Genomic DNA, 21,728 nt, shown 5'->3' on the forward strand with positions numbered 1-21,728 from the left:
CAGGAGACAAGGCGGAGCTGCTTCGATTAACCAGCTTCGTCCGACCTCCCGACCCCTCCCCCCCTCACCAATACCAGCATCGACCTCTTTCATTGCACGCGACAATGAAAACACCGCCTTTATTGTTTCCACCCCTGTGCTCCTCTCCTCCCGCACCTTCTACGCTTTCATCTGCTGTCCATTAAGATGCTGCGTCAGTCAGGGTGATATCTGGGATGGCTTGCAGTCCACCTCCTGACCTCCAGCTCCAGGGCAGACAAAGGGACCTGCTTGATGGCAATAACTAGAAGGGGGGAGTTTCTGAGCGAAGAAATCATGTTGTAAGTGAACCCCCAATTAACTTGATACCTAAGGCCCGCTTGAACCAGATCAAAAAATGCTGATAAATCAGAAGATAGCATTCAATGATTTTTTTTTCAACACGCCCCCTCCCTCCCCACATCTTATTTGGTGGAGGGGGAGGGGCAACACCGCCCAAAGTGGAGGAAGAGCATCCGAGAGGGCGCTGAGCACCTCGAGTCTCGTCGCCAAGAGCATGCGGAAATCAATCGCAGACAGCGGAAGGAGCGCGCGGCAAACCAGGCTCCCCCCGCCACCCCTTCCTTCAACTACTGTCTGCTCCACCTATGACAGACTGTAATTCCCGCATTGGACTGTACAGCCATCTGAGAATTCATCGTGTAGAGTGGAAGCAAGTCTTCCTCGATTTCGAGAAACTACCTAATGATGATATTTGGGGCTTCTAATGTGATAACTGATGTTTACAGATGTAGATGTGTGTCAGCTGTCGCTCAGTGGGTAGCACCCTCGCCTCTGAGTCAGAAGGGTGTGGGTTCAAGTCCCCCTCCAAAGACTTGAATACAAAATCCAGGCTGACACAGTGCTGTACTGTCAGAAGTGCCGTTATACTGAGGCTCCGTCTGATCTCTCAGATGGAAGTAAACGATTCCAAGGCTTTGCTTCGAAGAGCAGGGGTGTTATGAGATTGTGAAAGGCACTATATAAATGCAAGTTCTTTTCAATTATTGATCTCATTTTTATCCATACTTAGAATATTACGCAGAATGTTCCAGAAATATACTGTGATATTAGAACAAGACAACCAGAGTAAATATTACACAAGATTACATTAAAGAGCTTTTAAAGTGACATCTCTATTTTATTTCAAATTCAGTCGTGCTATTTGTAATTGTGTTCTAGTTTCTATGTAATTCTTTCAAAAATACATTGATAGAGATGCCCTGGCCTCCATCAGACAGGAAAAAGTGAACCTAAGTGAGGGCTGTCCCATGGAGCTGAAAACAGAGGAGACATTTTGAATGAAGATGGTGTGGTTGAACATGCCAGAGGCTGCTTTAAAAAAGGAGGCAGACAGAAAGCAGGAAACTATAGACCGGTTAGCCTAATATCTGTCGTTGGGAAAATGCTGGAGTCCATTATTAAGGAAGCAGTAGCAGGACACTTGGAAAAGCATAATTCAATCAAGCATGGTTTTATGAAGGGGAAATAATGTTTGCCAAATTTGCTGGAGTTCTTCGAGAATGTAATGAGCAAGGCGGATAAGGGGGTACCAGTGGATGTGGTGTATTTGGATTTCCAGATGGCATTCGATAAGGTGCCACATAAAACGTTAGTGCACATGATAAAGGGTTCAATTTTTTCGGGTCATTTGTGGCGTTTTTTTGGCGCATGCCATTTTTTTTGTGTATTTACTTTTTTCAAAGTTCCCCCCTGCGATCTGCGCCGGCGTAACTGACTTACGATTTTTCGAGACCAGTTTTTTTTTACGTCATGTCCGCCGGTTTTTATAATTTTTCGCAGTTTGGCCAAAAGTTTTTCCAAGGTCGGCGTATCTGGCCTCTCCCGAAAAACCTTCTGGGCATTTTAGAAAACCAGCGCAAATAGACAAAACAGTGCTGAAAGATGCCATCGTTTTTAAATCAAAGATTTGGAAGGGAGTCATGAACACTGTAAAAATCAGTAGTAAAGTTCAACTTTTTTTTAAACCTGTAAACATAGTAAATGGAAGTTTGTTGGATTTCAGAAGATTTCTCTTTTACTCACACGCCACCACCGAACGTTTTGAAGCAGGGCTGGAGGGTGGTAGCTTTGGCCGGCAGAATCCACCCCGCGCCTGGACACAGGGGCTTCGCTGGAACACAAGCCCCGGGGGGAGGAAGGAGAGAGAAAGCGAGGTGCCGATCGGAAGGCTTCTGCAGACTGAGCCTAGGGAGCGAGGTGCCAATCAGAAGGCTTCTGAAGGCTGCAATGAGTGGAGGCGGGGGGGGGGCGGGGGGGGGGACAGAGAGAGAAAGGGAGCAGTCACAAGACTGCAATTAGTTAAGGCGGGGGGAGGGAGAGAGGGGAAGTGACAAGACCTTGGGTGATTCTTCTTGCGTTTCAACAGTTGTGTTAAGAATGGAACAAATAATGGAAATGATTCAGTTTGAATGTAAAGTATATTTTATACAAACGTTTAATAACCAGTTCTTTTGTACTTAACTTTAATAAAATTATTCTTGCATCAAACTTTACTTGAAGATCACTCTTTAAAATCATTTAAAAACATTAAGATCACAAACTTGTAAACTTGTAAATTTACATAACTTGCAAAAATTTTTTTTAATTGAGAACAGTTACAACAGTAACAACACTAATAACAACAACAGCTTGACCTTATTTTAAGACCGCCCACTGTGCTTGGTCTTCGACATTTCACCCCATCCTTGCTCGCAGGCAATGGCGCAGTGTTTCTGGGCTTGGTACCAAGCTTATTCTTTCTAAGATCTCGGGTACTGTGCACCTGTTGAGGGGGGTGATGGCGGTAGGTGCCAGTTGGAGGGCCTAGGCGCCAGTTGGAGGGCCCAGCTTTGGGCTCTTCAGAGGCTGCTGTGGGGATTGGAGTGGGAGTGGCAGTTGATTCTGTCAATGCGCGCGGCATCTGGGCGTGTTCCCTTATTGCAGCAGCTAACTCCAACATGCCGTCCCTTATGCGCCCTGACAGTGTCTCAACCATCTGCAACATTCCCTCCCTCATGTTGAGCAAAACTGTCTCAACTACCTGCAACATTCGCTCCCTCATTATCAGTGACAGTGTTTGCACTATCTCTGACATTCCCTCCATGATGGTCACTGACAGGTCATCAGCTCCCTCTGATATTCCCACCCTCATGGTCACTATTCCCTCAGGGACAGTCCCGGATATCGTTCCCATTTCTCATGTCACTGCTGTTACTTCTCCCAACAGTCCTGCTACCTCATCACTAATGGCGACCAGGAGTGATTGGCTAAAGTCAATGCTCTCTGCACTTAATGACATCATCTGAACTGCATCTGTTAGATCCTGCATCTCAGGAGAGCGAGGTCGAGCTCTCCTTCCACTCCTCCCCACGGGTGATGCTCACAGCCTGGAACGGTGTGGCCCAGTGTGTGCCTCACTGCACCCAACCACTGGTACACACAACATTGGAAGGTGGGGCCCTGGTGTACCTCACTCCATCCCACCATTGGGACCCGCAACCGTGGAAGGAGGGAAACCATGCAATGTCCCAAAAGCACTCAAACTATAAGTCATGGAAGGAGCTGTCACTGCAATGAGCGGCACCTCCTCCAAAGTCAGTAATACAGTGGGGGATTCATCCAGCTCCATCCCCTCCCCCTCACCGACATGTTCTTGGTCTGGAGGGTTGGCTTCGAAGATGTTATCCTGTTCAGGCTGGTCCTCGTCTGAATTTTCTTCTGCAGCGTCAGGGTCAGCCTCAAGTTCTGCAAAATATAACAGGACGCAAATGGTTCACAGCAGAGGAGGGAGCAGGGTGGCTGGCATGAGTAGGCTCACACAGCGCAGGCCAGGCAGCAGGCTAATTTGAAGCACCATGATGAATGACATCACATTGCATCGGCCAAGGCAAAGCTGACGGAGACGTCCCCAGGAACCGAAGCATTATTAGCCTAAGCGGTATTTAACACTTAGCAGAGCCAGGCTGTGGAATTTGCAGGACTTCCCCTCTCCCTCAAGTGTGGGCCCAGCTTGTGCAGTGACGATTGTTTTTCTCCAGGCAGGACCCATCAAAGCAATGCCCCTCTCTTTCAAGTGTGTCAGTGGCTGCAGATTTGCCAAGCCTCCTGTTCGGGTTCTTGTGTGCCATTTTCCTCTGCAAAGATGAAAACATAACTTTTTAGAGAGGGTGTCTTTCTGTAGGGTGGGACATATACAGCTGATCATATTTACAATTGCAATTCCATTGAATAAATGAAAATATTACTTACGCTAACTACTTGACCAAGATCCTGCCACTTCTTTTTAGACTGGTCTCCAGATCTCGTGGTCACCATTGCACAATAATCATCTGCAAGTTGTGTTATGCATGTAAACCTGTAAATACCATGTTTCATCACCAGAGGGCTTATCCCCTGCAGTCCCAAGGGATCCCACAATTCCTTGGGAGCAAGCACAGGGGGCCTCACAGGCTGGAAAGGCACTCTGAGATCTGTAATAAGGTCACACCTTACTTTGAGCTTGCAGTATCTAGCCTGACACTTTATTGAAGACATAACAATTGGCGACGAGATACAGATGAAGAACCCCACCGCAACAAAGCAGAGAACCGTAGGCATCCTGGAGAAATTTTCGGAGGGAGATGATTGGGAAATCTTCATGGAGCGATCGACCAATACTTCATGGCCAACGAGCTGGAAGGAGAAGCGAATGCTGCCAAACGAAGTGCAATCCTCCTTACCGTTTGCGGGGTATCAACGTATGGCCTCATGAAAAAAACTGCTCGCTCCAGCGAAACCCACAGAAAAGTCATACAATGAATTGTGCACACTGGTCCGGGAGCATCCACACCCGAAGGGAGTAGCGTCGGAGGTGCGTTAAGCGACCAAGTAAAGGCCACGAGGTCGGGCGGTGCGTCGCTGAGTCGGGAGCAGCATCGGATGTGCGTGGGGAGGCGTGCTTGTGGAGCTACAGGGAGAAGGCAAAAAAGAAGTAGAAAGAAATAGAAAGGTGACATCACAGCCAATAGGGTAAGTGATTGGCTGGTGATTGGCGAGTAGTTTTTCTTTTTTCTCTTCTATAACAGTGAGCAAACTTTAGCATTGTTGTTGTCAATTTAAGTATATCTAAGGGTTAAGTCATGGCAGGGGAGCTCAGTCACGTGATATGCTCCTCCTGTACCACTTCCGATGTCCCTGACAACTACGTGTGCGGGAAGTGAATCTGCCTCCAGCTCCTGGCGGTCCGCGTTGCGGAATTGGAGCTGAGGATGGATTCACTCTGGAGCATCCATGATGCTGAGAATGATGTGAGTAGCACGTGTAGTGAATTGGTCTTACTGCAGGTGAAGGTTCCACAGCCAGATAGGGAATGGAAGGCCAGCAGGAAGAGCAGTGCAAGGAAGGTAGTGCAGGAGTCCGCTGCGGTCATTCCCCTGCAAAACAGATACACCGCTTTGAGTACTGTTGAGGGGGATGACTCATCAGGGGAGGCAGCAGCAGCCAGGTTCATGGCACTGTGGCTGGCTTTGCTGCACAGGATGGTAGGAAAAAGTGTGGGAGAGCGATAGTGATAGGGGATTCAATTGTAAGGGGAATAGATAGGCGTTTCTGCGGCCGCAACCGATTCTCCAGGATGGTATGTTGTCTCCCTGGTGCAAGGGTCAAGGATGTCTCGGAGCAGGTGCAGGACATTCTGAAAAGGGAGGGTGAACAGCCAGTTGTCGTGGTTCACATTGGTACCAACGATATAGGTAAAAAAAGGGATGAGGTCCTACGAGAAGAATTTAAGGAGCTAGGAGCTAATTTAAAATCAAAAGTAGTAATCTCAGGATTGCGACCAATGCCAAGTGCTAGTCAGAGTAGGAATCGCAGGACAGCTCAGATGAATATGTGGCTTGAGCAGTGGTGCAGCAGGGAGGGATTCAAATTCCTGGGGCATTGGAACCGGTTCTGGGGGAGGTGGGACCAGTACAAACCAGACGGTCTGCACCTGGGCAGGACCGGTCCCAATGCCCTTGGGGGAGTGTTTGCTAGTGCAGTTGGGGAGGAGTTAAACTAATATGGCAGGGGAATGGGAAGCAATACAGGGAGACAGAGGGAAACAAAGTGGAGACAGAAGCAAAAGACAGAAAGGCGATGAGTAAAAGTGGAGGGCAGAGAAACCTAAGGCAAAAAACAAAAAGGGCCACTGTACAGCAAAATTCTAAAGGGTCAAAGTGTAATAAAAAGGCAAGCATGAAAGCTCGGTGCCTCAATACGAGGAGTATTCGGAACCCAGGAGAGGGCTTGAGCTTGTTAGAGTGGGTGAGAGCTCAGATGAACAGGACCCAAAGAAAGAATGCAAAAGGCAGGAGGCAACAGAGTAGCACTGGGGTAAGTGTAAACTACAAGGTGATAGGAAGGGACAATATGTATGAATATAAAGGGGCTGCAGGGGGGTCAAAACTAAAAATCATGGTTTAAAAACTAGTATTAAAACATTCTACCGAAACTCACACAGCATTCAAAATAAAGTAAATGAGTTGACGGCACAAATCATTACAAATGGGTATGATTCGGTGGCTATTACTGAAACGTGGTTGCAGGGTGGCCAAGACTGGGAATTAAACATACAGGAAAGATGGACAAGAAGGGAAAGGAGGTGGGGTAGCTCTGTTAATAAAGGATGATATCAGGGCAGTTGTGAGAGATGATATTGGCTCCAATGAACAAAATGTTGAATCAATGTGGGTGGAGATTAAAGATAGTAAGGGGAAAAAGTCACTGGTGGGTGTAGTTCATAGGCCCCCAAATAATAACTTCACGGTGGGGCGGACAATAATCAAGGGAATAATGGAGGCATGTGAAAAAGGAACGGCAGTAATCATGGGGGATTTTAACCGACATATCGATTGGTCAAATCAAATCGCACGGGGTAGCCTTGAGGAGGAATTCATAGAATGCATACGCGATTGTTTCTTAGAACAGTATGTTACAGAACCTACAAGGGAGCAAGCTATCTTAGATCTGGTCCTGTGTAATGAGACAGGAATAATAAACGATCTCCAAGTAAAAGATCCTCTCGGAATGAGTGATCGCAGTATGGTTGAAAATATAATACAGATTGAGGGTGAGGAAGTAATGTCTCAAACGGGCGTAATATGCTTAAACAAAGCGGATACAGTGGGATGAGGGCAGAGTTGGCTAAAGTAGACTGGAAACACAGACTGAACGGTGGCAAAATTGAGTTAAAGTGGAGGACTTTTAAGGAGCTCTTTCATAGTGCTCAACAAAAATATATTCCAGTGAAAACGAAAGGTGGTAAGAGAAGGGATAACCAGCTGTGGATAACCAAGGAAATAAAGGCGAGTATCAAATTAAAAACCAATGTGTATAAGGTGGCCAAGGTTAGTGGGAAACGAGAAGATTGGGAAAATTTTAAACAACAGCAAAGAATGACTAAGAAAACAATAAAGGAAAGATAGATTACGAAAGTAAACTTACGCAAAACATAAAAACAGATAGTAAAAGCTTTTACCGAAAACGGAAAAGAGAGTTACTAAAGTAAATGTTGGTGCCTTAGAAGATGAGAAGGGGGATTTAATAATGGGAAATGTGGAAATGGCTGAGACCTTAAACAATTATTTTGCTTCGGTCTACACAGTGGAAGACACAAAAACCATGCCAAAAATTGCTGTTCACGGGAATGTGGGAAGGGAGGACCTTGAGATAATCACTATCACGAGGGGGGTAGTGCTGGACAGGCTAATGGATCTCAAGGTAGACAAGTTCCCTGGTCCTGATGAAATGCATCCCAGAGTATTAAAAGAGATGGCGGAAGTTATAGCAGGTGCATTCGTTATAATCTACCAAAATTCTCTGGAATCTGGGGAGGTACCAGCGGATTGGAAAGCAGCTAATGTAACGCCTCTTTAAAAAAGGGGGCAGACAAAAGGCAGGTAAGTATAGGCCGGTTAGTTTAACATCTGTAGTGGGGAAAATGCTTGAAGCTATCATTAAGGAAGAAATAGCAGGACATCTAGATAGGAATAGTGCAATCAAGCAGACGCAAAATGGATTCATGAAGGGGAAATCATGTTGAACTAATTTACTGGAATTCTTTGAGGATATAACGAGCATGGTGGATAGAGGTGTACCGATGGATGTGGTGTATTTAGATTTCCAAAAGGCATTCGATAAGGTGCCACACAAAAGGTTCCTGCAGAAGATAAAAGGTACGTGGAGTCAGAGGAAATGTATTAGCATGGATCGAGAATTGGCTAGCTAACAGGAGCAGAGAGTCAGGATAAATGGGTCCTTTTCGGGTTGGAAATCGGTGGTAAGTGGTGTGCCACAGGGATCGGTGCTGGGACCACAACTGTTTACAATATACATAGATGACCTGGAAGAGGGGACAGAGTGTAGTGTAACAAAATTTGCAGATGACACAAAGATTAGTGGGAAAGCGGGTTGTGTCGAGGACACAGAGAGGCTGCAAAGAGATTTAGATAGGTTAAGCGAATGGGCTAAGGTTTGGCAGATGGAATACAATGTCGGAAAATGTGAGGTCATCCACCTTGGAAAAAAAAACAGTAAAAGGGAATATTATTTGAATGGGGAGAAATTACAACATGCTGCGGTGCAGAGGGACCTGGGGGTCTTTGTGCATGAAACTCTTTTAGAGTCTACCTATAAAACATAAAACATTAAACCGTGCCACCCGACCTGGATGACACACCAGACATTTACAAATCCTTTTTTCTTTTTTTTTGTGTTTTTCTTTTTTTGCGTTTTTTTTTTTGGGCACTAAAATCACCTTTTTTCCCCAGTGCCCCCTATAAAAGGGAAGGGGACACTAAAAACACCAGCAATTAAAACAAATTAAACTTTAAAACGTAAAATCAAATTTAAATTTGGTTGCCGGGCGTGATGATGCACTCCAGTCCCTCCGGTGCCTCTTTGTGCATGAATCCTAAAAAAAAAGTTAGTTTACAGGTGCAGCAGGTAATCAGGAAGGCGAATGGAATGTTGGCCTTCATTGCGAGAGGGATGGAGTACAAAAAGCAGGGAGGTCCTGCTGCAACTGTACAGGGTATTGGTGAGGCCACACCTGGAGTACTGCATGCAGTTTTGGTCACCTTACTTAAGGAAGGATATACTAGCTTTGGAGGGGGTAGAGACGATTCACTAGGCTGATTCCGGAGATGAGGGGGTTACCTTATGATGATAGATTGAGTAGACTGGGTCTTTACTCGTTGGAGTTCAGAAAGATGAGGGGTGATCTTATAGAAACATTTAAAATAATGAAAGGGATAGATAAGATAGAGGCAGAGAGGTTGTTTCCACTGGTCGGGGAGACTAGAACTAGGGGGCACAGCCTTAAAATACAGGGGAGCCAATTTAAAACCAAGTTGAGAAGGAATTTCTTCTCCCAGACGGTTGTAAATCTGTGGAATTCTCTGCCCAGGGAAGCAGTTGAGGCTAGCTCATTGAATGTATTCAAATCACAGAGAGATAGATTTTTAACCAATAAGGGAATTAAGGGTTATAGGGAGCGGGCGGGTAAGTGGAGCTGAGTCCACGGCCAGATCAGCCATGATCTTGTTGAGTGGCGGAGCAGGCTCGAAGGGCTAGATGGCCTACTCCTGTTCCTAATTCTTATGTTCTTATGTAGGAAGTCCCTCGGAGTCAAGGATCATTTGCTTCCACTCTAAATGTGAGTTCTCAGGTGACTATCACTAACAGCAATTTGATAATGACCAGTAATCTGTTTTTTTTAAAAAGTGATGTTGATTGAGGGATAATTATTGGCCAGGACAATTAACTCCCCTGTTCGTCTTGGAAATAGTGCCATGGGATCTTTTGTGTCTACCTGAGAGAGCAGGCAGGGGCCTCGGTTTAACGTCTCATCTGAACGATCCCCCGATTCGGCTTGACTTCAATTTTACTAGGGCTCCTTGATACCACTCAGTCAAATGCTGATTTGATGTCAAGGGTAGTCACTCTCACCTCACCTCGAGAATTCATCTATTTGTCCATGTTTGGACCAAGGCTGTAATGAAGTCCGGAGTGAGTGATTCTAAATCAGGATCAAATATGTTGGAATAAATGGACATTTGTGGAAAAGTTTGTCACAACCCATCTACTTTAAAGGAAAAAAGATCCAAATCAAATGCAAGTAAAAGTTCTAAACACACATAATTCATATTAATATGCTATTTTACGATTAAAAATCTGATGGTGATAGACACCTGGTAACACTTTTCTTCCACTGCACCCATCACTATCAAAATCCTGATCGCTTGTACCTAAAGGCTTGACGTCTCTGGTGCTCTCCTTCATGGCCTCTCAAGCCTCAATCGACATTCTACCTCACCCAGATCTCTGCTGCTCTTATGTTATCTCATTCAAAGTCCTGCACATCTATCATCTACTTTACTGCTCTCCATTGGCTTGCTATCCCTGATCGTATAGATATCAACATCCTTGTCTTTGTTTTCAAATCCTTCCATGGCCTCACCCCACCTAAACTCCAGGTATCAGCTCCTGCCTTCTGCTCTTCCAGCCCGAGAGGGGTCCAATGTGCCTAGAAATCCAGGTTGAGCTCTTCTCGTGGACGATCGATAGAAAAAAGTAAAAAAAAAGATGTGCACCTACCTTATTCTACTGTGCCCACCAGCGATCCCGGTCCTGAGGCCTCCTCTCCCTGCGCATCGGAGCGAGTGCACGTTGGGACGTCCGTAAGTTGCAGCTGGGTCACATGACTCTGGGCAGCCAATCCAGGCACAGTATTTTCTGATTCATAATAATGGGAACTCCGTCGGCTCAAGAGTTTTCAGGACATCCACTGGGCAAGATATTGATAAACACCACAATCTTGCACATGCGAATGTCCTGGCTGTGGAGATACGGACGATTGGCCAAGCCCGAAGAGTGATGTCATCAACCCGAGCTTGACAGATCGGAAAAACTGGTTTTCAGCACATTCGACTTGTGCGCTGAAAACCGGCTTTTGCAGGGCCTCCCCAGGTCTGTACACACTCAGTACGAACCCAAGGAGGCCGGGATTTCTAGGCCACTGTTCCCCTGTACTCTGCAATTTCCTTAAACCTCCTTGCCGCAGCACTATTTTTTTTAAAAAGCCTTCTCAAAACCTGCCGCCTTCCCACAACTCAGCTCCACTTGAGTCGCCATTCAGATTATGTAAAAACAAATCCTCAATGAAATAGGAGAAAAACAGTTTCCACTGGCAGGGGTGTCGGCAATCAGAAGACACACATTTAAAATAATTGGCAACAAAAAAAGCCAGAGGGGAGATGAGATCCTATTTTTACTCAGGGAGTTATCTGATCTGGAATGCGCTGCCTGAAAGGGTGGTGAAAGCAGGTTCAACAGCAGCTTTCAAAAGGGATTTGGATCTTGACTTAAAAAGGGGAAATGCAGGTTTGTGGGGAAAGAGCAGGCGAGTGGGACTAATTGGATAGCTCTACTAAAGAGCTGGCACAGACACAATGGGCCGGACGGGCCCTTTCTACACTGTAAGATTCGCTGATTCCGCCGCCTGTTTCTCGTCCTTGTAATATATTTGATTGAAATATTTCCAAAGTTAAGACAGCACCGATTTCTTGTCCTTTTCGACGGTTTCCAGCACTTACATTAACCAATAGGTGACAGTTGGGCTGCTTTCCTCCTTTACCTCCCACTCTCTCCCTCTCCGCCTTTCTCCTCAGTGAGCGGACCGTTTCCACACTCCAGCCACCCGCCAAAAAGCCGCGCCTGCGCAGTCCCGGCCGAGTGCCGCATCCGGGGCTGAGGCCTGGACAGGAGACAAGGCGGAGCTGCTTCATTTAACCAGCTTCGTCCAACCCTCACCTAGCTCCGCCCCCCCGACCACCTTGCTCTTTCATTGCAAGCGACAATGAAAACACCGCCTTTATTGTTTCCACCCCTGTGCTCCCCTCCTCCCGCACCTTCTACGCTTTCATCTGCTGTCCATTAAGATGCTGCGTCAGTCAGGGTGACATCTAGGATGGCTTGCAGTCCACCTCCTGACCTTCAGCTCCAGGGCAGACAAAGGGACCTGCTTGATGGCAATAACAAGAAGGGGGGAGTTTCTGAGCGAAGAAATCATGTTGTAAGTGAACCCCCAATTAACTTGATACCTAACGCCCGCTTGAACCAGATCAAAAAATGCTGATAAATCAGAAGATAGCATTCAGTGATTTTTTTTCAACACGCCCCCTCCCTCCCCACATCTTATTGGGGGGTGGGGGGGGCGGGGCAACACCGCCCAAAGTGGAGGAAGAGCATCCGAGAGGCCGCTGAGTACCTTGGGTCTCGTCGCCAAGAGCATGCGGAAATCAATCGCAGACAGCGGAAGGAGCGTGCCGCAAACCATGCTCCCCCCGCCACCCCTTCCTTCAACTACTGTCTGCCCCACCTGTGACAAAGACTGTACAGCATTGGACTGTACAGCCATCTGAGAACTCACATGTCGAGTGGAAGCATGTCTTCCTCAATTTCCAAGGACTGCCTAATGGTGATATTTGGGGGTTCTCATGTGTTAACTGATGTTTACGGCTGTAGATGTGTGTCAGCTGTGCCGCAGTGGGTAGCACCCTCGCCTCTGAGTCAGAAGGGTGTGGGTTCAAGTCCCCCTCCAGAGCCTTGAGCACAAAATCTAGGCTGATACAGTGCTGAAGGAGTGCTGTACTGTCAGAAGTGCCGTCTCTCGGATGAGATGTTATACCGAGGCTCCGTCTGCCCTCTCAGGTGGAAGTAAAACGATTCCAAGGCCATTGCTTCGAAGAAGAGCAGGGGAGTTATCCCTGGTGTCATGAGGTTGTGAAAGGCACTATATAAATGCAAGTTATTTTCAATTATTGATCACATTTTTATCCAGACTTAGAATATTATGCAGAATGTTCAAGAAATGTACTGTGATATTAGAACAAGACAGCCAGAGTAAACATTACACAAGATTACATTAAAACAGAGCTTTTAAAGTAACATCTATATTTTATTTGAAATACAGTCGTGCAATTTGTAATTGTGTTGTAGTTTCTATGTAATTCTTTCAAAAATACATTGATAGAGATGCCCTGGACTCCATCAGATAGGAAAAGGTGAACCTAAGTGAGGGCTGTCCCATGGAGCTGAACAACAGAGAAGAATGAAGATGGTGTGGTTGAACATGCCAAAGGCTGCTTTCAAAAAGGAGACAGACAGAAAGCAGGAAACTATAGACCGGTTAGCCTAACATTTGTCGTTGGGAAAAGGCTGGAGTCCATTATTAAGGAAGCAGTAGCAGCACACTTGGAAAAGTATAATTCAATCAAGCAGAATCAGCTTGATTTTATGAAAAGGAAATAAATTTTGACAAATTTGCTGGAGTTCTTCAAAGATGTAATAAGCAAGGTGGATAAGGGGGATCCAGTGGCTGTGATATATTTGGATTTCAAGAAGGCATTCGATAAGGTGCCACATAAAAGGTTAGTGCACAAGATAAAGGGTTCAATTTTCCCGGGTCATTTGCGCCGTGTTTTTTGATGTTTTTATTTTTTTCAGAAGTTTCCCCTTGCGATCTGCGCCGACGTAACTAACTTAGTTACGATTTTTTGAGGCCAGTTTTTTTTTTACATCATATCTGCGCCGGTTTTTATAATTTTTCACAGTTTGGCCAAAAGTATTTCCAAGGTCGGCGTATCTGGCCTCTCCTGAAAAATCTTCTGGGCACTTAAGAAAACCAGAGCACATTGACAAAACGGTGCTGAAAGACGCCATAGTTTTTAATCAAAGATTTGGAAGGGAGTCAAGAACACTGCAAAAATCAATAATAATGCTGAACTTTTTTTTAACCTGTAAATGGAAATTTGTTGGATTTCAGAAGATTTTTCTTTTTTTACTCACTCACACGCTACCACCGAACGTCTTGAATCAGGGCTGGAGGGTCGTAGCTTTGGCCGGAAGAATCGGCCCCAGGGCACAGGGGCTTGGCTGGAAAACAAGCTCGGGGGGGCTGGGGTGTGGAAGGAAAGAGAGAGAGAGCGAGGTGCCGGTCGGAAAGCTTCTGCAGACTGAGCCTGGGAAGCAAAGTGCCGATCGGAAGGCTTATGGGGACTGAACCCGGGGAGGAGGTGCTGATCGGAAGGCTTCTGAAGACTGCAACGAGTGGGGCCAGGGGGGAAGAGAGAGAAAGGGAGAAGTCACAAGGCTGCAATTAGTTAGCGGGGAGTGGGGAGGGAGAGAGGGGAAGTGACAAGATCTTGGGTGATTCTGCTTGAGTTCCAAAAGTTGTGTTAAGAATGGAACAAATAATGGAAATGATTCAGTTTGAATGTAAAGTATATTTTATTCAAAAGTTTAACAAACAATTCTTTTGTACTTCACTTTAATAAAATTATTCTTGCATCAAACTTTACTTTAAGATCACTTAAAAACTTTAATATCACTTACAAACCTTTAAACTTGTAAATTTACATAACTTGCAAAAAACTTTAAAATTGAGAACAGTTACAACAGTAATAACAATAATAATAACAACAGCAGCAGCAAAGAAAGGCTGCACCCACCCATCTCTCCTCCACCTTATTCTAAGACAGCCCGCTGCGCTTGGTCTTTGATACTCCAACATCCCTTGCCCATAGGTGGTGGCGCAGCAGTGTTTCTGAGCTTTGTACCAAGCTTATTCTTTCTAAGATCTCGGGTACTGCGCACCTGTTGAGGAGGGGGGGGTGGGGGGGCGGAGGCGTCAGGCGGCAAGTTGAATGGCCCAAGCAGCAAGTTGGAGGGCCCGGCTTTGGGCTCTTCAGAGGCTGGTGTGGGAATTGGAGTGGGAGTGGCAGTTGATTCTGTCAATGCGTGCGGCATCTGGGTCTGTTCCCTTATTGCAGAAGCTAACTCCAACATGCCATCCGTCATGCCCCCTGACAGTGTCTCAATGACCTGCAACATTCCCTCTCTCATGTTGAGCAAAACTATCTCAACGTTCCCTCCCTCATGGTCAGTAACAGTGTTTGCACTATCTCTGACATTCCCTCCCTGATGGTCACTGACAGCTCATCACCAACTCTGACATTCCCTCCCTCATGGTCACTATTCTTTCACTGACGGTCCCGGACATCATTCCCATTTCTCGTGTCATTGCTGTTACTTCTCCCAAAAGTCCCGCTACCTCATCACTCACCCCACTGATGGCGACCAGGAGTGATTGGGTAAGGTCAATGCTCTCCGCACTGAATGACATCATCTGAACCATATCTGTTAGATCCTGCGCCTCAGGTGAGGGTGGTCGAGCTCTCCTTCCACTCCTCCCCACAGGTGTGGCACACACCCCACCACTGGGACCAGCAGCCTGGGACGGTGGGGCCCTGGTTGTGCCTTGCTGCATCCCACCACTGGGAGCCTCAACCTCGGAAGGTGAGGCCCTGCGTATGCCTCGCTGCACCACACCACTGGCACCCGCAACCTCGGAAGCTGGGGCCCTGGGTGTACCTCGCTGCACTCCATCACTGGGACCTGCAACCTCAGAAGCTGGGTCCCTGGGTGTACCTCGCTGCACTCCATCACTGGGACCTGCAACCTTGGAAGCTGGGGCCCTGGGTGTACCTCGCTGCACTCCATCACTGGGACCTGCAACCTTGGAAGGTGGGGCCCTGAGTATGTCTCGCTGCACCACACCACTGGGATCCGCAACTTCGGAAGGTGGGAAACCATGGAATATCCCACCAGTATTCAAACCATGAGTCATGGAAGGGGCTGTCACTGCAATGAGCAGCAGCTCCTCCAAAGTCAATAAAACAGTTGGGGCTTCATCTAGCTCCATCCCTTCACCCTCACCCACATGTTCTTGGTCTGGAGGGTTGGATTCGAAGATGTTATCCTGCTCAGGCTGGTCCTCATCTGAATTTTCTTCTACATCGTCAGGGTCGGCCTCAAGTTCTGCAAAATATAACAGGACACAGACAAATGGTTAGCAGCAGAGGAGGGGGCAGGATGGCTGGCATGAGTAGGCTCACACAGCGCAGGCCAGGCAGCAGGCTGATTTGAAGGACCACGATGAATGATACCACACTGTATCAGCCAAAGCGTAGCTGATGGAGACATTCCCAGGAACCGAAGCATAGCTAGCCTGCGCAGTACTTAACATTTAGCAAAGCTAGACTGTGGAATTTTCAGGACTTACCCTCTCCCTCGAGTGTGGGCCCAGCTTATGCAGTGGTGATTGTTTTTCTCCAGGCAGGACCCATCAAAGCAATGCCCCTCTCTTTCAAGGGTGTCAGTGGCTGCAGATTTGCCGGGCCTCCTGTTCGGGTTGTTGCTCGTTTGTTGTGTGCCACTTTCCTCTGCAAAGATGAAAACATAACCTTTTAGAGAGTGTGTCTTTCTGTAGGGTGGGACATATACAGCTGGTTATATTTACAATTGCAATTCCATTGAATAAATGAAAATATTACTTACACTAACTACTTGACCAAGATCCTGCCACTTCCTTTTACACTGGCCTCCAGATCTCATGGTGGTCACCATTGCATAGTAATCTTCTGCAAGTTGGTTCCAGCGTTTCTTTATTTCTTTGGGTGGAACTTTTATGTGACCTCTGCTGGTGTCCAGCTCCTGCCATCTGTTCTCAATCATAGTAGCTAGTGCTTCCACTTCTTCCTGTAAGAAATTCTTGGTCCTTGTACCGTGTTGAATCTTGTACTGCAGTAGCTGCGATTTTTCCAATGCTTTCAATCAGCACTTGTAACACACACAACTGGCTCTTTAAAAATGGCTGATTACCAACTCAGAGCTGTACTGCGCATGCGTGGCCATTGCAATGACATCAGAAACATAATATTTTTTCCGCACATGCGCAGAAGGTGCGGCATCGTTTTTCGGAGCTGACAGCAGGCTCCACCCCCCAAGGCGACTGGACACGCTGTGCGGCATCAAATTCCAATTATAGATCGGGGAAACTTTGGCAATTTATTTCCGGTGCATTTCTGGCCTAGGAAAACAGGCGTAACTCTGGCAATACTCCAGAAAACGGTCTTGGGCAAAACTGAGGCCAAAGGTTCACGGGGTTGTGGGTAATATATTAGCATGGATTGAGGATTGGCTAACTAACAGAAAACAGATTCGGGATAAACGGGTTATTTTCAGGTTGATAAACAGTGACTAGTGGGGTGCCGCAGGGATCAGTGCTGGGTCGTCGACTATTTACAAGCTATATTAATAACTTGGATGAAGGGACCGAGTGTAACGTAGTCAAGTTTGTTGATGATGGGTGGGAAAGCAAATTGTGAGGAGGACACAAAACATTTGTAAAGTTATATAGACAGGCTGAGTGAGTGGGCAAAAATTTGGCAGATGAAATATAATGTAGGAAAATGTGAGGTTATCCACTTTGGCAAAAAAAATAGAAAAGCAGATTATAATTTAAATGGAGAAAAATTGCAAAGTGCTTCAGTACAGAGGGACCTTGTACATCAAACACAAAAAGTTAGTATGTGTTGTAATGGCTGTCTTGCTCTTTTCGCTTCGTTGCTTTAAACGTCGAATTACACACACACGCTCAGTTGTAGTAAAGGCAGGATTGGGTCTTTTATTTAGACATTCATACTAAACAAACCCAGTATAAAAGTTACTGAGATACTTTACAAAGGCTTTCCGTGGCCACTTGTGACACATCTTCCGAGATTTCAGTGTCGTGTCCAGTGTCTAAACTCTCATCTTTATACGAAAAAAGCCTTTGAACTTTTATAGTACATTTAAACAATTGTCCTGAAATCACGGCTAACTGCTTTCTGAATTACTATACACAAACCAGATCGTTTAACATACAGACAAGTCATATTATTATTCGCATAGTACCAAGGTGCACTCAAATACAGACAATGTCATGAATTACTATACAAAATTCAGATAGTAACAAGTTACACTCAAATAGTCAACATGGCACCATATCGTCTAGCAGCCTGTTTCGATCCAAACATCCAATCTTCCTGTTTTTAATCCAAACTTCAATCTTCCAACATTTAACCCCTTTTGATTTCTCCAGACTGCGCCGAAGCAGAGTTCAGAAATGCAGGCTTGCGCTCTCACATTCTTCCACTTCTCTTTTCCCCTCTGCAGGTCTTATCTGTGTAACATTTGTATGGCTATTTGGGCTCATTCAACAGAATTCCCCAATTGTAGTCCTTGTTTTTGAACACGACATCCGTAATAAATGTCCACAATTGCTTGATTCAAACTCTGTAGCTATTGAAATCTTGTACTCCATTTCCGCATTTCTTTCTTCCAAACAGCAGCACGATTAGGGTCACAGTCGGGTTGCTACAGACTCAGATTTTCAGGATACCATTTTAAAGTCCGTTGGTCTGTGATCACCATATCCATTTTCATTTAAAAGTCAACTTTCAATTTTTGGTGTTTTCGACTGAATTCCATGCTGTTTACATTCAGAAATGTAAATTCGCAATCGGTGTCCTCGACCAAGTCTGTTGCCCTCTGCACAGTTTTATCAATTCTCTCTGTTTTCTGGGAGAAGTGTAACAATATAGAATAAAGGATGATGGAAATGTTGTGTAGTCAGTCGAGAGACCCAGTTCTTCTCTCAGTTCATCCTTAAGAACTGCTGTAATTTTCTCTCTCGACATTTGCAACGTTCCAACTTCTATTTCACATCCCTTTAGATCATGTTTATAACTCCCACATTTGAGCTTTTCACTGAACATCTCATTAGTTCTGAGACAACCCATTCCTACAGAAACTTTACATGCTTCTGAACAAGCTTCTCCCACTGCTTGCATCTCTGACTGTTCAGTAACTGCTCCTCGTGCATCTGGGGTGATGAGGTACTGTCTCTGAAGAGGGGAATCCCCTTCCTCAACCTTCATTTGTCTGGCAGATCCTGTGTCAATTACCTGCTGCCCTTCCACACATGCCTCGATAAGGGTATGGCCACCCCTATCCTGAAGTAAGCGTCCGAAAGAAACGATGTGTGTGGTTGAGGCACGGCATCCCGATAGGAATCCTCCCTCACCTGCGGAATCTACTCCCGAACTCAGCAACTGAACCGAGGTATCATTCCTGTCTGTGACACTAGCTTCTTTTTCCTGATTCTTCAGCTTTTCTTTTAACTTTTCCAATTCTTTAGCCAGTCTATTCCTGTCCTCTACCAACTGACGGTCGGGATCCAGGCAGCACCTCGTCCTGCTTCTTTTATGCTGCTCTTCGTGGGATTCATCCACTCAGGCCCTTCTACCTGTAACCCCTGTCTCACTTCCATGACTGATACCTGCAGCTCTCTGATACAAACTTTCTACCTTACCAAGCATCTACTTCCAGAACTACTGAAGGGGGTAGGAGGGTCAAAATGATCTCTCTATGTATATCATCCCCGTAATGACTGATAGCAATCCAATTAGTTACCAAACTTTTACAAAACTGGAATATACTTTCTGTCATGTATCTTACATTATTATATATAACTGTATCCTAACATGCTATACATGACTGTAATAAGATATGACCTGTAATCACCAGCATACCTTACCACCAGGGGTGCACTTGCAAGGGACAGGTATAGAAGGGCAGGTCTCAGGCAAGTGCAGCATTCCAGAGCTGTGAAATAAAGGTGCAGGTCCAGAGTGACCTTGACTTCACTACATGCCTCGTGTGAATCTGTACTGAGGGGACACGACTTTACAGTGGCGACGAGTTACGGGATTACAGAATCCACAGAATGGCGAACAACGGATCAGATGAAAAGTACAATGCGGGAGACAATTGGGAGGATTTTATAGAAAGGCTCCAGCAAAGCTTTGTAACCAAAGACTGGTTAGGCGATGATAAGGCAGACAAGAGAAGAGCCCATCTCTTGACAAGCTGTGGCTCGAAAACATACGCTTTAATGAAGCCTCTGTTGGCACCCGAGAAACCAGCAAGCAAGTCGTTTGAAGAATTGAGCACACTGGTAAGAGACCACCTGAAGCCAGCGAGCAGCCTACACATGGCCAGACACAGGTTTTACAACTACAGACGCTGTGTGGGCCAGAGCATACCCGACTTCGTGGCGGAACTTCGGAGGTTGGCTAGTTTATGTGAGTTCTCCGATGAACTGAGGAGAGAAATGCTGAGAGACTTTTTCATTGAAGGAATAGGCCATGTAAGCATATTCCAAAAGCTCATAGAGACCAAGAACCTGACCTTAGAGGCAGCAGCATTGGTTGCACAAACATTCTTGGTAGGGGAAGAAGAAACGAGGTTGATTTACAATGCAGGTACGACAACTAACAAAATATCGGAACAAGAAGTTCACAGCACTAAACAAGCTGCTACCCCCACACACAGACAAAACCGGGAGAACAGGCTCTCAACAGCAGGCAGAAGCCATCAAGGGCCACAGGAACAGCCGTTCACACCTCATCAACCCACAATGTGAGCAATCAACTACAAACTGAGAGAAGCTCAAGAGAGATCAGCCAGACGCAGCTCATTCTTTGGAAACACTTTGAACAATGGAACAGGTCTTTGCTGGAGGTGTGGGGGTGGGCACTCATCAAGGGGGTGTCGATTTCAGCAGGCTGTTTGCAGAAATTGTGAATATACAGGGCATTTGGCCCGCATGTGCAAAAATACGGTAGCTCGGCTGGTATACAAATCGGATGGGTTGGAAAGCGGACCAGAAGATGGTGGGGACAGTACCCGGGACACCGATGTACAGCGGGTCAACACGATCAATGGCCGCTGCTCCTACAACAGGACGCCTCCTATAATGATGAGGGTCCTACTCAACGGGATATCTGTCAACATGGAACTGGATACGGGAGCGAGTCAATCTCATGGGCGCTCAACAATTTGAACAACTGTGGCCGCATAAAAGAGACAGACCAAAACTCACAATGGTCGACACCAAACTAAGGACCTATACCAAAGAAATTGTACCAGTCCTCGGCAGTGCCATGCTCTCTGTCACACACAAAGGGACAGTGAACTGACTTCCCCTGTGGATTGTCCCCGGAGACCCCCCAGCACTGCTGGGGAAGAAGCTGGCTGGCAAAACTAAACTGGAAATGGGATGATGTCCATGCCATATCATTAGAGGAACGGACCTCCTGCTCAACAGTTATAAAGCGATTTGAACATCTCTTTCAGCCAGGTGTGGGCACTTTCAAAGGGGCCAAAGTCAAAATCTACATCACACAGAATGCTAGACCGGTCCATCACAAGGCCAGAGCTGTACCCTATGTGATGAGGGGAAAGATGGAACACGAACTAGACAGGCTTCTGCGGGAAGGCATTATATCACCTGTGTAATTTAGCGACTGGGCAAGTCCCATCGTCCCAGTCATGAAGCCTGATGGATCCGTACAAATCTGTGGGGACTACAAATCTACCATAAACAGAGTCTCCCTACAGGACCAGTACCCGCTACCCAGAGCGGAGGACTTATTTGCCACATTGGCTGGAGGTAAACTTTTCTCAAAATTAAACCTCACATCTGCGTATATGACGCAAGAATTGACCGAGAAATACAAGCTACTCACCACCATCAACATACATCGAGGCCTTTTCATGTACAATCGATGCCCATTCGGCATCAGGTCAGCAGCTGCCATATTCCAGCGCAACATGGAGAGTCTGCTCAAGTCCATCCCGGGGACGGTTGTATTTCAAGATGACATACTTATCACGGGCAGGGACACCGACTCCCATCTCCGTAATTTGGAGGAAGTACTAAAGCGAGTCAAGAAATCCAAGTG

The 21,728-nt window shown here is 46.2% G+C and overlaps 2 protein-coding genes across 3 annotated transcripts in view; one reads left to right on the forward strand and one right to left on the reverse strand.

Moving 5' to 3' along the window:
- LOC139227908 (acidic mammalian chitinase-like) overlaps positions 1 to 11,727 on the reverse strand; it is a 155,210-nt gene extending 143,483 nt beyond the window's left edge. Inside the window, exon 1 of one of the 2 annotated variants that reach the window (XM_070859053.1) lies at positions 11,634 to 11,727. The gene's annotated coding sequence lies outside the window, so the exon portion shown is untranslated. Of the gene's footprint in view, positions 1 to 10,635; positions 10,679 to 11,633 lie in introns of those variants that run through there. The other variant, XM_070859057.1, reaches the window with a different exon arrangement.
- An 89-nt stretch (positions 11,728 to 11,816) lies between these two features.
- Positions 11,817 to 21,728, forward strand: part of LOC139227911 (cleavage and polyadenylation specificity factor subunit 6-like) — a 68,718-nt gene continuing 58,806 nt past the window's right edge. The window contains exon 1 of the mRNA XM_070859061.1: positions 11,817 to 12,112. Coding sequence (XP_070715162.1) covers positions 12,008 to 12,112 — 105 coding nt within the window. The 5' untranslated portion in view covers positions 11,817 to 12,007. The remainder of the gene's footprint in view (positions 12,113 to 21,728) is intronic.

The sequence above is a fragment of the Pristiophorus japonicus genome, chromosome 17, assembly GCF_044704955.1.
Source record: "Pristiophorus japonicus isolate sPriJap1 chromosome 17, sPriJap1.hap1, whole genome shotgun sequence".
In the NCBI taxonomy this organism is placed as follows: Eukaryota; Metazoa; Chordata; class Chondrichthyes; family Pristiophoridae; genus Pristiophorus; species Pristiophorus japonicus.